At 36.6% G+C, this 16,574-nt stretch overlaps 2 protein-coding genes across 3 annotated transcripts; one reads left to right on the top strand and one right to left on the bottom strand.

Moving 5' to 3' along the window:
• The first annotated feature begins 2,406 nt into the window (after positions 1–2,406).
• Positions 2,407–8,371, top strand: LOC143845780 (microtubule-destabilizing protein 60-like). 2 transcript variants are annotated; one of them, XM_077354194.1, is made up of 9 exons: positions 2,407–3,490; positions 3,654–3,699; positions 3,817–3,909; positions 5,277–5,396; positions 6,543–6,641; positions 6,947–7,006; positions 7,084–7,178; positions 7,295–7,384; positions 7,968–8,092. In XM_077354194.1, the coding sequence occupies exons 1-8, from the start codon at positions 2,586–2,588 to the stop codon at positions 7,359–7,361; spliced, it is 1,485 nt and encodes a 494-aa protein (XP_077210309.1). In that variant the 5' UTR covers positions 2,407–2,585; the 3' UTR covers positions 7,362–7,384; positions 7,968–8,092. The 2 variants fall into 2 exon arrangements, with proteins under 2 accessions (XP_077210309.1, XP_077210308.1); XM_077354193.1 differs by lacking the exon at positions 7,295–7,384 and having other exon boundaries at positions 2,410–3,490; positions 7,968–8,371.
• Positions 8,372–10,602: 2,231 nt separating this feature from the next.
• Positions 10,603–15,853, bottom strand: LOC143846750 (small ribosomal subunit protein eS19x). The gene is made up of 4 exons (XM_077355302.1): positions 15,686–15,853; positions 12,552–12,642; positions 12,238–12,421; positions 10,603–10,848 (listed from the first exon to the last, which is right to left on the bottom strand). The coding sequence occupies exons 1-4, from the start codon at positions 15,767–15,769 to the stop codon at positions 10,776–10,778; spliced, it is 432 nt and encodes a 143-aa protein (XP_077211417.1). The 5' UTR covers positions 15,770–15,853; the 3' UTR covers positions 10,603–10,775.
• Positions 15,854–16,574: the final 721 nt, after the last annotated feature.

The following is a 16,574-nucleotide window of genomic DNA, read 5'->3' as shown; positions in this document are numbered from 1 at the left end:
TTCTTTTTCTTTTTTAAAGGGAAGTGATGTTTCTTGTGATCAAAAGGGGCGGATATATCATTTCCCTCTTTTAATTGGTTTTGGGGAACTCTAATACTTTAGTTTTGACAGCTGTTTAAATACTAAAAAAACAAGATGAGATAGTTCAGATATCAAAACATAGTGGTGCAAATATCAGTAGCCTTCAATAACCCTAAAAATTTCGTATGTTTGGGTTGATCTGGACTGTCCATCTAATAGCCCATATGTTGTATCTATAATAGCCCAATAACTAATCAAAAAATATAATAGCCCAATAACAACAGCAATTAGACAAGAAAATTTTCAAAAAGAAGACTACCACTATTAAGTCCAACAATCACTCCACGTGTACGAGATGGATGCGATCGGATCCGTTGATTCAAACAGAGATTATTAGTCTAATCCAATTGCCACCGTCCCTGCCTGATTGGATGACCCCATCCCCTTAGTCTATGCGGAAATGTTCCACTAAGAGAAGCTTATGCGGAAATGTTCATTTGGCATGGGATCGGGGCCTTGTTGGATGCCTCATTATCACCCACCAGATCGAGGGTTGTGATTATATGCACATTTGGCTGTGTGGGACCCAAAATTTGGTGGTTAGGACGATTGATCATCCACGTGTTCATAGTGTCATACCATAAGACAATCTTCTCAACTAGTCTTGCGTAAGTGCCGCATGTCAAATGGACGGTATGGATCAATCTAAAGTGTCCCCTTAATGTAGCAGTGGACCTCCTAAAACATTTACATTTACCAATAGCACCATGGAGAATGGTTGTAAGGCTCCGTCTGGTTGCACCACTTCACCTGGAAAGTTGGTGGAAATCGGTTTGCTTCTCCCTGGTCAACTTGGACTTCTTTGTTAGGTTGGTGTTTCAACTCTCTTTTCAACTCTCTCTCTCTCTCTCTCTCTCTCTCTCTCTCTCTCTCTGGTAGTGGGCACTTGATTTAAGGATGTGGCTCATTTCAAGATCTATGAAAGGTTGTAATGTTGCAGTACTAGGTGGTGGCCTGCCTAGTGTCACGGGGTCATTTCATCCAGCATTGTTCGCATGGCCTATGGCCCGTGACTTGTCTATCAATGTAATATGTAGTAATAGTGTTAATGTATATATTGTGGTGGGATGTAGTCGGTATTAAATCCCGATCCCAATCTCGTTGTACGTTTGAGCCTTCAACCTTTGCTTGGCTGACTTATTTTGCCTAGGGGCAACGCAAGTGTCGCACGGACCTAGTCGCTAGATTGAAGACCCGTGACACTGGGTATGGGACTAGGTGTCTGGTATGGAATACGATTAACCAGCAACTCTGCTTCTTTGCATAGTGGTGGCCTGCCTAGGTATGGGACTAAGTGGGAACCAGCCTGGTATGGAATAGGTTTAAAGAGATTAATCTAATGTGTTCAATGTTCTTTGGACAGTGGTCTGCCTAGTTATGAGACTAACCCTAGGTATAAGACTAACCCAACCTAGTATGGAATAGGTTTGAAGGCCTTAATCTAACACGTTCTATCAACGTTGGTTTTTGCGCGGTGGTTGTGCACCTAACATGTAACAATACAAACACCTACAAATTTGCGAGGGAGAACGAGAAGACAGACTTATGGTATAGGCATTTTGCTTCGAAGAAATTCCTCAACGAAACATTGTCACCTTCCATCCCCATGTCCACAACTCCTCTTGGCTTGATCCTCTTCCTCTGCAAAGTAATGGATTTTCGGATGCTCGAAATTTTCTCTCTTATTAGTGGTATTTATTGTTGCTATCTCTTGCAGAGACCCAGTCTTCATTTATCTTTTCACATTTTTTTCGGGATTTAAGTTGGGATTGAACCTCCACCTCTAGGTTGAAGGACAGTCTTTACTAACTGAGCTAGAGGGGTTGGAGAACATATTCTTTCTAATCTTTCCGCTCATTCAAACACGCCTTCATTTAAACCCACCCCCCCCCCGCAAAAAAAAAAAAAAAACATCCACACACACACACACACACACACAGTTTCCTTTCCTTAAATATTTTTGTAACCAAACACGCCTATATTTACTAGTTTTAAGTTTCAATCTACTTTCACTCCACAAGGATGCCATTTTACTTCACTTTCCAATGCGGAGAATGGTCAGTCTGAGGGTATTTTAGTCATTTGGATGACTTGGGCCTTCCAAATAAAGGATCCGTAAATATCGTAAAATTAATCTGAAATTAGGGGTATTTGGTTAATATTATAAGATATAAGCGAATCAAAATAGACCGTTAGCATTAATTAAATAAGCACCCCTTGCCTCATACCTCAAGATTAAGACAATCCAACGGCTATAAACAATCAGAATTCAAAAACAAAATCCAATTCTCCTAAAAAACTAGCCGTTACAGAGCGTCCCACGCCCAACGTCTACTTTCCCCCTCCTCCTCCTCTTCTTTCTCATTCATTCATTCATTTTCAACACAAAGAGAAAAAAAAAAAGCATACTTCATTTGCTCCCCCTTTATTGCCACCAAGATCACTCCATCGCCATTGAAACAAAACCCATTTCTTTAGATTTCTCGTCGTGAAATCCTTCAACCATGACCCCCATGAAAGACCCAAATCCATCTCGTTCTCAAGTTTCAGAAACCCTAAAAGTTTCAGAGAACTTAAACCCTAATTTTTCTACTGTCAGCCCTTCTTTGAAAAAATTTGCTAATTCCCCTGCAATTGGTTCTGCAAAATCCAAAAAATCGGCCTCTAAAAACCCAGATAAAATCCCTTATTTTCGAAATACCATTCAAGAGAGAAAGTTCGTTGTAGCCAAGAAGAATTCGAAAAGACCAAAATGCCCCCAGATCGCATACGAGAACCTCCGTGCTTCGCAAGAGGAGTTCTTTCAAAAAAGAACAGAATCTGATGAATCAAAGAATGAAGAAAGATCTGAAAATAAAAAAGAAGAGAAAGATCTAAAGATTGAAAATGAGGGATTTGGGTTTTTGACAAATGAATTGAAAATCCCAAAGAACGAAGAAAGAGGTGAAATCAAAGAAGAAGATAAAGATCAGGAGGCCAAAACGATTGGCGGGTTAGAAGAAAAATCCGAGGAGGGAATTGGGTTTTTGAGAAATGAATTAAAAATCCCAGAGCAAGAGGAGTTTGAATTATCAGATGAAGGGGGTGGTGATTCTAAGGTGAGGAAAATGAGGCATAGATTGCTCGAAGAAGCGCGGAATAGCATTCCAGAATCTGGGTCTGGAAGGGTCATGTTTTTGGTTAAGACTTTCGAGCGTGTTCTTTCGATTCCAAATTCGAAGGAAAAAGAAGATGAAGAAACCCAACAAAGGAATAAGGCTATGAAATGGGCATTGCCTGGCTTGCAATCAAAGGTATCAGAGACTGACGGCTCGTCTTGTTCTTTATCATCGGCGGATCTTTTCTTTGGATCGAAGAATTTCGATATGGATTCGAGGGTTGACTCTTCAATGGATAGTAGCAATGGAAGGTTAGTAAGCATCAGCCATGTTGATGAGATGATTAAAATAAACATCATAGGCAAATCTACAAAAATAAAATAACCAGTCATTTCTTTGTTTTTAGTTTCAATTTATTGATTTTTTTTCCATTCTTGATTGGTTTTACGTTTCCTTTATTTGTTGGAGATACAGCATCAGTAGCAGAACTTCGGGTGGAGGGCGTAGAAGCCGACGAAATGTGAGGAATTTCATCAAATTTTCTGTTTGGTATTTGTGGAGATGAATAATGAGTTTGTAGAATTGGTAGTTATTTTAGTTATTTCCTTTCTAAAAATTGAATTTTTGGGATTTTCAGAGCTCTGAGTCCTCAGGAAGACATGGAGGAAAAAAATGGGAGAAGAAATTGAAGGTGACGACCAGCCAACAGCCGTTCAAGCTAAGAACAGAGGTATCTCATTGTCTAGAAATGGCTTAAACTTCATCCTGTTATATATGACTTCATTTCATTTAACTGGATTTTTTTGGAAAGTAAGCTGAGGTTAGGCAGACCCTTATTAGATTCATTAATAAAATTAAAGGGATTTGCAATCTTTCATAGGATAATACTGAAAAGTCCAAAGAAACAATGTCCTACCAGATTCATTAATAAAATTTGAAGCATCAGTGTTCAATTTGAACTGGTCTTCTTTTGGTTTGGCCCAATTTCAAAATTTTGGAATCCTTTGCTTTAGCCTGATGTGGCCGCCAAAATGGAGAGTGATCTGTCTAGTTCTATGATTAATTTCATCTTCTAAGCAAAGGTATCTAACCCGGTCCCGATGTTTTCTGGGATAATGTTTAGCACTGTAGCCTTATATCTTTCTTTCTTCTCGTGGTTCCTCATGTTCTGCTTGTTCCAAATGTGATAGACAGCCACCCTAAAGGCCAGTGTTTCCATACATGTGGCTTGTCCCTTACCTTTGAAACCAATTCTAAGACACCCCTCTTCATCTATGAGTCACTTTCTTGACTTGCGTCTGTGCGTAAGCCTCTACAGGATAGAAGGCCGGATCCAAGAGGAAAAGGCACAGGCGAAGAAGAGATGATCAATATCATCCTTCTTCTGTTTTGCATAGGGGACAGGTAGGATCCACTAAATTTCCCAAAAAGGTCAGCCGATCTGCTGTACTTAGCTTCCCGTGAAGGGCTATCCTAGTTGTGACTTGTGAGAGATTGCTTGGGAACATGGCCTTTGAACCAAAGGGATTTTGTCCACTGGATGGACTGGCTTTTCTTTCTTAGCTTCCCGTGAAGGGCTATCCCATGCACTTTTGGTGGTGAAGCAAGCCATCTGGGTTAGGCTTCCCAAAGTTGGTTATTATTTGTTTTTCAAGAGAAGGTATGTTGGTCTTGTTTCCTTGGAACACTGAAGGATGTTTTTCTTTTAGTCCTTGGTAATTATATGGCTTACAAGTTTTTCTCATATAAGGGTATTATAGATTCAACTCAAATCAGTAGGTAATCTTCTTTAGTTATCGTGGATCTGAATTCTAAGAATATATACAAAGAATAGTAATATTTTCAACTCAATTCAGTTGGCATCTTCAGAATAGTAATATTTCAAATCATTTTTCCTGGAATAAGGGAAATTTGGGAATTTAACTAGAACATATGTGTTGAATGGAATCTATGAGAACTTACAGTTCTCTTTTTCTTTCTCGGTCTTCCAATTAATGTGCAGTAAAATTAAATCCCTCATTTGCAAATTTTCAGGTTTTTTCTTGTGTTTTCTTAGTGGGACAATAACAAAATTCAATTAATTTATTTTCTTTTCAGCAAAGAGGGAGATTTAAGAAAGAAGAGTTTCATAAGAAAGTGGAGGAGATGGTCATGGAAGAGAAGAAACAACGGATACCAATTGCGCAAGGCCTCCCATGGACAACAGATGAACCAGAGGTGAAGGCTTAATTCTTTATAAAGATTTCACTCATATCAATTTAACATGTATCCTATGTTATTTCAAGATAAATAATATCAATGATAAAATGTTGTGGAAGTTCTTAGGTATCATTTAAATCACTTTATGTCTACAAATTTCCAAAGGCAAGAAATCAAATTCAGGAAAGTGTTAAATTCCTTCTCTCAAACTTAATGGGTATTTGATATGAGGAAGCAAATGATTCTAATAAGTCAATTTTTAGTTTCTTTTTCGTACTTCTCTGCCAAAAAAACAATTATGGGATTTGCTAGGGACAAAGATGGCATTTCACAGACCAGCTGTTGCATGAAAAAGCAGCCACATCAGATGAATTAAATGAATAAGACAAAATCTGTTGAAAAGTGAGACTGATGTGGCTGCTCTATCATGCAACAGCCGGTCCGCGAAATGAATTAAATGAATAAGACAAAATCTGTTGAAAATTGAGACTAATGTGGCTGCTCTCTCATGCAACAGCTGGTCCGCGAAATGCCTTCTGTGATGGTCCCTAGCATATCCCAAAGGTTAATTTACTAATATAACTGTCATTAAATTGGTAATTGCGAAAGGTATTTTGTGCACCATTCTCTCAAATAGTTTTCCCAATTACATTTATTAAACCCCATTTTGAATTGAGTTTTAAACATGGGATTTTACTTTTTTTTCTATCTTTTTATATCAACAAGCTTGCACCAATGCAGGTATTTAGTGTGTGGAAGACCAAAAATGAAAAAACTTGTCCAATTTGGGTACTGGTAGGAATTCACATAATTATTCAGGGTATTTTCTGTAACTCATTAATGGGCATTTTGTCCCATCTTGGACTTCGACTCACTTAAACTAATTTGAAGTTTGCTTATGCATTAATCGTAAACATGTGTACTCTCTCTCTCTCTCTCTCTCTCTCTCTCTCTCTCTCTCTCTCTCTCTCTCTCTCTCTCTCTCTCTCTCTCTCTCTCTCTCTCTCTCTCTCTCTCTCTACATTCCCATGTTTTTATAATGGAACTCTTCTCTTTTTACTAATTTGAAGTTTGCTTATATAGCTACATATAACATTGTATGTTTGCTAAGTAATTACTCGTTCCTAATCTTCTAATTTGTTCTGATTTTGTACAATCTAACAGTGCTTGGTGAAGCCTCCTGTTAAAGAAAGCACAAGGCCAGTTGATCTGATACTTCACAGCGATATGCGTGCAGTTGAACGAGCTGAATTTGATCATCATGTAAGATTCTAATAATTTCGTAAATTAAACCAATAAAATATAACTGTTTACATGTTGCTATTTTCAGGAGCTTTATATTTTCACCCCCTTGTTTTTTTTTATATCTTCCACCGCTCTCAGCAGTTCATATGGCGTGTGGGTAGTTATAACAAGCGATGAAAATTTCTAAAATAAATACAGGGAAAGAGGTGGAAGACATCGAAACGAATGGCTGGAAATATCAGCTCTTGTTTTGAAATGGTGAGGACAGAATACCATTCAAAAATAAAAAGGAATAAAGTATTTTTTTATATATATTTTTTCAGGTTGCTGAGAAGTTATCATTAATGGAGCAGTACAGATTGGAGAGGGGAAGGCAGCAAAGGGTATGTTAAATTTACTGTGGTGAATTTATTTCATACTTGATCTTTGAAAACTAAAATATGTTCGTTTTTCTCTCCAGCAAGAAGAAGAGGAAGAGATAAGAAGACTTAGAAGAGAGCTTGTACCAAAAGCACAACCAATGCCTTATTTTGATAGGCCTTTCATCCCAAAAAGGTAAATTTATATTTGACTTACATATGTAAGTATATGCATACTTACATATGGGCTACTGATGTTGTCACTATCATGTTTGATAATTGCACTAACTCGTTTTGTTATTATTTAAACAGCTGTCAAAGGTTATTACAGTTTCGGAAAAAGTCTCAGAAGGCAATTAAAAAAGAAAAGACAAGCTGATCTTATGCGATTATTAAAATATGGTAGTGCCAAAATCAGTAGTCGTATACAGTATATGTTTACTTGAATGTATCTTTTATGTCTATGGGAAATGATATCAGCACAACCATGTTTTAATAACTGCACAAACCCGGCTTGTCTTTTTTTAATTGCCTTGTGAGAGCTTTTTGGGAACTGCAATAACCTTTGACATCTCTTAAAATACTAAAAGACAAGACGAGTTAGTGAAAAGTATCAAAACACGGTTGTGCTGATCTCATTTCCCATGCCAGGAGCAAATCCTAACTAATATATAGTGCATTATAAGGTGGAGTTTGTTGATTTGTGCACCCTTTAATTTTTAGGCTAGCAACTCCTCTATACTTCAAAGGCTTGCTCCACTATACTTTAGTAATAGATTTTTTCCCTCATTTTCTATTAAATTCACGTCTTTATAATTGGATTTTTTTTAAAAACAGAGTACATAAATAAGTCCAATATTTAGGAACTTCTTTTTGTTACTGTTGTACTTTGTATTTGGATTTTTAGTTTTTTTTTTAAAAAGAGAAGATACATAAATCTAATATTTGAGATCTTATTTTTGTTACTGTTGTATTTTTATTGAAGGTCATATAAACATCCTACCATCCCAAAAGAGCCCAAATTCCACATTCCTCCGCATCCCAAGAAGATGAAATGCTTGTCTTTGAGTGACTTTAGCTTCTACCAGCAGCAGCAGTGACAGAGAAGATATACATTGTAAAAGAGCAGTGTTAGAGAAGATCAAATGCTAAAAGGGAGAGAAAAGAGGGAGAAAGGAGTATTGTTGTGGGTTGAGGATTGCAACAATAAAGAAAAATAAAAACAACAATATGTTTCTTTCTTCATTGGATCATGAAGATTTTCTTTCCTTTTCTTTTTGTTTCATTTTTTCTGTTGTAGACTCTTTTTCTTTCATTTTTTATGTGAAGCAATCAATTTAGTTGCTTTTGGTGGGGAATAAGCAATGCAAATTAGTACAATATTTCTGATTTCTGGTAGTATCAATAGCCTTACATCTTATGCAAAGTAAAAAGAAAATGAAATAGGGGAAATGGAAGAAGCATAAGAGGTGAAAACCCCCCAAAAAAAGGTCATTCTCATCTTTTCACGTGGACATTTGGTCTTTTTTAAGAGTAAAAAAAACTACCATTTTGGGTATTTTGGTCACAAATTTATGGCATGACCCAATTTGCAAAATTCCTTCACTCTATTTGCAAATTGTCAAACTAGAAGACTTTTTTTTTCAAATAAAGCAAAGTAGAAGACTTCTTTTGCAAAAACCCCTTAGTAAATAGCTCAATTGGCCAAGGCTTTGTTCTTTTCAACCTAGGGTCAGAGGTTCAATCCCAGCTTAGCCCTACGAAAAACAAAGGTTGTGGATGCAAAGAAACTGAATGATGTTTGTAGACTTATTTTCTATCATAGATGTTTGGATGCAACACAGAAATGTATAATAGGGGAGAGAGAGAGAGAGACAGAGAGAGAGAGAGAGTTTTGAAGCATTTTATTGGGAGAGGGGAAATGGGGTGGATTTATCTGTGGATCATCTACACACATAGATGCTATTATCCTCTTGTCATTAATCAAACAGATAGGGCTTACAAAAATGAATAATCAAACCCTCATACTTTTTTATCTACATCTTCTCCCCTCAACAGAATCTTACAACCAGAGTAAGAGGGTCATGGATAAAGACAGTTCTTCATCAACTAGCTTTTAAACTTAATGAAAGCGATGATGGGCTTACCAAAAAGAGGGAGTGATGAGAAAGAACTGAGTTTTCTTCATCAAGAATGTACGAAGTAAAAACACCATTAAAAAGGGTAATGTTGGTGTTGATAAAATCAGGCTAAGGAACATCTCAAATCCCTTTTTCATTTGTTCGAAGTCAAAATTTCAAGGAACCAAGGACAGGGTAGGTTAGGGATGAATCAAGAATTGTCAAGAAACATTGATTCATCTATTCTCCGGAACATCAAACAACCTTCTTTTAAATGCAAACAATAAGAGACAATGGATTCACAATCCTTGCGGAAATTTATTTATTTTATGCTAAAGATAATATTGTCATCCCCAAATATGGATGATATGTTTGTAGCTTGAGGGTGATCACAACTCAAAGCTTACGAAAACATAAACATTCAACAGTATCATATCAAGTTGTTCTATGCTATCATAGTATCATCTATATGCAACTTCAACAGCTCAACAACCGCTTCACGATATGATCACTGAGTTGCTTCTTTGTGGGGGCATGGCTAAATCCATGTGATTCATTCTCTATTTTCCAAAAGAGAGAGTTGATTTGTTTCACTCAATTTTACCTGGCTGAATTTTTTTATAGTAGATCTCATGGTGCCACACAGTCACCTTAAGACTTAGATTATTGTTATGCTCTCCAACAATGAGATTTCAGAGTTGGACGGGATTGTAGCTCTTGTGGAAAAAACTTTCCTTGAAATTTTAGGCTCTGTTTCTTTCAACTCAGAACAGATCTCACTAATGGAATCATTGCAATGATTTTTTTTTTCGCCCTTGGGGGCATATTTCCATTGTACAGATTTTACTATATATGTACCTATTAGAGACGGTCTGAACATTTTAGGCCTCACCCCTTTTGTTCCTTTGCCTCCGATCGTGAGAGATGATAAATCACCATCACAAAAATATAGTATCTACTTGCTAACTTCCTATGAATACAGGTGCTATGAAAGAGTTTCAAAAACAAACTTCATCATGTGTTGTGCTCAGCACTATGCTATGAAAGGGTCTCAAAACTCAATTTTGATGGTAATACAAGAGGAAAACGGGGGCCAGCAGGAGTTGGAGGGCTAATAAGCAACTCCAATTGCATGGTTTTATAGGGAAATTTACGTCGGGCTCTGTTTCTTATGATCAACTTAAAATGAGCATAAAACAAATTTCAAAACCATTTTTGTGTGGGACATAAAATTTGTTTTACACCCTTGTTACGTCATAGCCTTTGTAAATTTTACTGTCCATTTTACGTAGAACAAATGTACAGACAGTAATCAGGCCATCCTTTTTCCTTTTTCCTTTCTAAACATTAGTATCGTTTCTCACTGAACAATAAGAATCAACTAAGAAAAATCTATTCAACTTTATAAAAGCGTGCCCTTATATACTTGAATAATAAGCTGAGATAAATCTATTCAAATTTGTTTAACAACTCATTGATCTATTGCTCAACTCACAAGCAAGGGTGTTGACCATTATAAGTTTCAATAATAACTAAAATCTCAATTCAAAAAGTCATGCTTTAAGTAACAGGCAGAAAATAAAAACTTGATAGTATTTTCGATAAACATCCAAACTAAAAAGAACCTACAAAAATCGCAAAACAAATAACAGTAGCAGACACCCACAACTCATTCATGGAGCAACAACAATGCGGCCTGCAACTTGATCAAGATCTCGCTGTCCACTGGATGTAATTTTTCTCCCACTACAATAACACCCACAAAAAAAATTAGTAATTGCTACAGTTATTTCTTCAGACTTGCTATGAAGAATGGAAGAGCCAACATAAATATTTTCAGAAATCTTTCATTTTACTAAAAAAAATGCAAGATAGGTCAAATAGACATTCAAATTTGAGATAGATGGTATAATTTATGAAATAAAACCATGGGATTTGCTAGCGTCCATAGCAGAAGGCATTTCATGTATGGTCTGTTGCGTCTGACAGCAGCCACCTCGTGAATGAAGACAAAATCTGCCGTTCTTCCATAATGAACTGTTGGCACCGACTTGTCTTTGTGGACCTCATCTTTCTTTTCTGTTTCGTTTGTTTCGAGAAAAAGATCAATTCCAACCAAGGTTTTAAATTTCGGTTTCGGATGAAATTTTGGGGGTAATCGAAACCAGAATTTTAGTAGCAAGAAAGAAAGAGAAACCAAATGAGAGGAGGGGGAGGGGGGGACAGTAATAATAATAGGAAGGTAAAATTGGTCTTGCTTCAACAAATCATGAGTAGGGTTGTGAGTTGGAAAAGAAATAAAGAGCAGGGTTCAATTTCCCTACGGAAATAGAGGACCTGCCATTAGAGACTAATTTAACGGCAGGAATAGTTGAACGACCAATTTAAGAAAAAAATATAAGTAAAAAGCACAGACTTCACTTTGAAAATCATAAAGATGAAAGTATCTTCCGAAGGGAAGAAACAAGGGTTGTGGCTGTTTGTTGAAAACAAAATTGAGAAGTTCACTTGAATAGGAGAGCAAATGCATAGGATTGAAAAGCAGTAGGGGAAAAGATGACCTAGATTGAAAAAAGATTCATATGAGAGATTGCAAATTCTTCTTTTTCTTTTCTTGAAATTTTAAGCATGATTTATTTAGTGGGAGAGATAGCAAAATTTTAAGCATGATTTATTTAGACTTTAGACAGAATTCATTGTAACTGGTAAGTCAGAAACCAATTACATAAGATCAGTAGAATATGAACTATTTGTGCAGAACTGCAGTTATATCTTGTTCTTTCCAAGGCATAGCAAAGATACAACACTGCACCAATTAGGAGAAAAGGAATAGAGTCTAAAGCCCTCCAGTTATTGGTCATTTAAAAATTCCTGGGTCCATTTTTATTTTCCAAAGTTAATGGTTATAATGGTCATTTGGTATCACAGTATTTCTTGAAGCATCTAAGGTTTTAGTAATATTCAAGTGTGTGTTGTTGAATGAGGAAGAGAACTAGATAACCACATACAACCATGAAGAATTAAATGCTTTTAATGACGAGGAAGATAACTAGATAAACATCTATAACCATGAAGAATTAAATGCTTTCAATGACTCTCAATCAAGTAGAAGTAAAATCATAATGCCAAACTTACCCCTTCGCGTCAATGTCAATTATGTTAATCTTCTGCAGTTGTTGGAGGATGTGACGAGCTATGGAACCACTGCTCTTGCAGAAATGTGGTGGGCGACTACCATTTCTCTTACGCCCACCATAGATCTTCTGAAAGCCACCTACTCCAATACCTTGTCTCAGGTAGATTTTTCTTGCCATAGAAGCTGGAAAGAAAAATAAAGAAATAGATAAATACATGTTACATGGACATTTTTAATGGACTGAATCAATAAACAGATAATAGCAATGAAAAGTTATGCATAAAGAAAAATCATCAAAGGGAGGAGTCAGTACCAGCTCTGACATAGTACCAATCCGGGTCATAGGGAGCAAGCTCCTTGAATTTGCCAGTCTTCACTATATCGGTCCAGTGAGGTAGCTCAACCTATTCACCAGACCAAAGTCAAGAAGAACTCACCACAGCACCCAAAAAAAGACTAAACAAAATATAAAAAAAGAAGATGTACCCCTATGTAATGATTTATCATTGGTAATAAAATTCTGTTACTTTAAAAAAAAACTAAAACATGTCATCAAACCCAATTCATGATAGCTTCATTTCTGACTTGTCTCAAGTTGTTGAAAGATTGGCAAAATAAAATATATGATAGTTCTTCAGTCTTTATCAGCAATTGGATACTTTCCATTGGCAAAGTCACGGGATTTAGTTCTCAGGTAGACATACAACATTGATCCTATGTCCTACGTGTTAAAGCTCTTCCAATTGTTCGCGCATGAGATTCAAGAGATAATTTACAAACAATTATCATTAAGAATTGAATGAAATATAAGAACTTTTTCCATGATCCCCCCCCCCCCCCTAACGTTGTTTGTTAAGCTTAAAGAATGTCATCTCCCATGAAAAATCATCTAATGGCCACACAAAAAATGTCATACGCAAAATTTCTTACTTCTATGGCATAATTTGTATTATCCTTAATATGCACGTCTTGTTAATATAACTATAAATTTTCTTCCAACATCAACATATATAACTGGGCGGGCAGCTAGTCGGCTTTATTGAGAAGTGAGGTTGCCACGTTGAACACATCATTCTCCGTGCCTGACTAAGGCATGCTAGTCTCCAAGTGGCCATGTGCCAATGAGTTTTTAAAAACCCTTACTTGAACAATAACTTAGCCAAGGTAAAACCAAGTCACCTTGGCGAGTCAACGTTTAACACGGCCAGTTTTCAAACTCAGGTGAGTGGGAATTTTTAAGGACCCATAGAGACAAAAGCAAGTTAACTAAAGCAAGTCAAGAGTTTCTAAACAGTGCTGCCTATTCACTTGTTTGAGTGTCTCTCATTTCCTTTGCCGACAGGATGCCTATTCCTTTCATCTGTTGATCTTGGCCCACAAGGGCCACAACCACGTCGAGATGGAGATCATTTGACAAATAGTCTGGCTACTAACAATTTGACCCTTTTGGTGTTAGCTGGAATAGGTATCCACTATGGAAAGGTACCACATATGTTGGTTGGTTTGATGATATTTTGGGGTCCTTACTGTATATAATTAGGTGGATTACTGTTCTGTACTTTCAAGGAGTTATTCCTATGTTCACTTTCATTGAAAGGCATATCACATGGAGCTTAATAAGTTAACTTGAAGCTTTTTAAAACCAATTTCTATTACTCTGCTTCATTTTCTGCATTGAATCTACCATATAAATTTAAACTCCCGACCCTCTTCTCCATTTTTCTGCAGGAAAATGATACTAGGTTTTGAGGTTTCTGATTATTACCTACAATCTAGAAAATCCTATACTTTTCACGATCAACTAACTATGTTTTCTTTTAGGAATTTTGGGTTTAATTCATAGTGCAAGAAGAAAGTGTTTTCTTTCCCAAGCGAGACTGAATTTTGAGTTTTGCTACACACAATGCCTCCAAATCCTCAATTGTTTGCCAATGGGTGTGTAGGTGGGTTTCTCTCTCTTTGGAAGATGGTGTACGCATGTAGCTTTATAATTTTATCTTCCTTTTTACATTTAATGATTTTTAATAAAAAATTATTGGAATTTGTGGGTTAGATTTAATCATCAACGGGATGTGTGTTCCTTTCATATGTTGGACTCGGCCCACAACGGTGTTGAGTTGGAAATCGTCAAGTCGCCTTGGCAAGTCAATGTTTGACACAGCCAGTTTTCAAACTCAGGTGAGTGACGAGAATTTTTATTGACCCATTTCCTAGGAGAATTTTGAGTCTCTCATTTTTCCTAGGAGAGTCCCTTTATGTACAAAGGTGCCTATTCACTTGTTTGTCATTCCTGAAAAAAATTGAGCAGGCTCTAGTGATGATAAATCTTGTGGCCCCACCGTTGATGAGATTAACTTATTTTATTTTTTTAATGGTCAAATTACCTTCTTTTATCAAATCAATTTTCAAAGATAATTACTTACAATCTTAGCCACGCAGTGTTATTAAAATGCAGATATAGATCAAACGAAACCAAAGCAACGATGTGTCAGAAGAAAGATTGATACAAACAAGCCCTAATTGGCAGAGCTTAAACCCTAATAAACCTGTAACATAACCTAGAAAAAACAGTACGTATTCAAGATCATGCAACTAACCCAGATCATAAAATCACTGCCACAAAACTTAGCCCTGAGAGACAAATAACAAAACCCAGAAAAATGAAGAGCTACATTCGTTCAAGAAAAGTATCAGCGGACATACAACTCAAACTGAGATCAAAATAACCTTAATCAAATCAATTTTCAAAGAGACTTACCTAAAATCTTAGCCATCCAATGTTATTAAAATGCAGATATAGAAAAAACGAAATCAACACAGTGACACGAGAAGAACAATCTATATAAACATATCCTAACTCACCGAGCTTAAACGCTAAGAAACCTATAATGTGACCTAGAAAAAAGTCACAATTTAAAGATCATGAAAATCAACCAGATCATAAAATCACAGCCACAAAACCCAACCCTAAAAGACAAATAAAAAAACCCACAAAAAATGAAGAGCTACATTTATTCAAGAAGAACATCATCATAGGACATAAACTCAAATTGAGATCAAAATAACCACTAAGTATCAATGACACAAGAAGAACAATCAATAGAAACAAACCCTAATTCGCATAACTTAAACCCTAATAAATCTGTAACATAACCTAGAAATACATCACTTATTCATGAACATCCAAATCAACCAGATCATAACATCACAGCCAAAAACCCTAACCCTAAAAGAAAAATGAAAAAATCTACAAAAATAAATAGCTCCATTCATTTAAGAAGAGTATCAGAGGACATTCAACTCGAATGGATATCAAACTAAGTAAACTCTAATTACAGTGCAAGATATTTGGATAAGCTTAATAAAATCAAATAATGAAGAGCTAGAGATGAAGAAATAGATAAATCAATCGAGAGAATGGTAGGGCATGTGCTTTCTTTTTTTTACCTTTCCGGATCTCTTGAGATGAGCTGAGTAGGCCTTCACGAACTCATGTGGCGAAACATCCTTCACAGTTCTTGCCGCTTCCATGGCAGCAAGAGCTCAAATGGAGAAACTAGGGTTAGGGTTTCTTCTCGGAAGGGAGAACTAGGGTTAGGGTTTCTTTTAAGAACGGAAGCGATTGAATATATATTGTGTTGGAAGAGCAGAATTACGATAATGCCCTGTGCTTCTTATTGTTTGACAAAAGTTATCACTGATACGGGTGTTTTTATATGGTGTGAGCCCGTATGGACAATTATTTTTCAAAAAGTACTGTACGACTTTCGCTATAGGATGATCCAAACCGTTCATTTAATGGGCCACGATGCAAAATAGGTTGTGCCCACAAAATCATTTTCACAGGGTGATCCTAGCCCTCCGGTCTAGAGGGTGTAAGTCGTACAAGCTATTTACATAGAGTGATGCTAGCCCTCTTCGTCCATCGATTGGCGTTGCGGCCCATTAAATGAACGGTTTGGATCATCTCATTCATGCTGTAAGTTGTACAGTACCTTTTGAAAAATAACGGTTCATTAAGGCCTACGCCGGGGATTTGAACGGGCATAAATGGAGAGCTTACCCATGACTTCAAGCCAAAGAGCCACACCCGTCAGGGTCTCAAAACTTTACCCTTATTTATTTATGTTTAATTGAATCCTACTGGCGTAAAGTACATCAGCCCCTCTTCAGTCATTGATACACTGATGCTAAGTGTCCCAAGTAATAAAAAGGGGCGGATATATCACTTCCCTTTTACGCCGTTGCCTTGTTTTTATATGATGTGAGACGTGAAGACCAGTATTTTTTCTAAAAGTACTGTCGGCCCACTTCACAGTATGATAGAAACCGTTCA

Source organism: Tasmannia lanceolata, unplaced genomic scaffold (assembly GCF_043159265.1).
Source record: "Tasmannia lanceolata isolate RefF3 unplaced genomic scaffold, GAP_Taslan_0.1 ptg000015l, whole genome shotgun sequence".
Classification (NCBI taxonomy): domain Eukaryota; kingdom Viridiplantae; phylum Streptophyta; class Magnoliopsida; order Canellales; family Winteraceae; genus Tasmannia; species Tasmannia lanceolata.
Note: the sequence above shows the minus strand (reverse complement) of the source record. Positions and strands in the feature narration are given on the sequence as shown.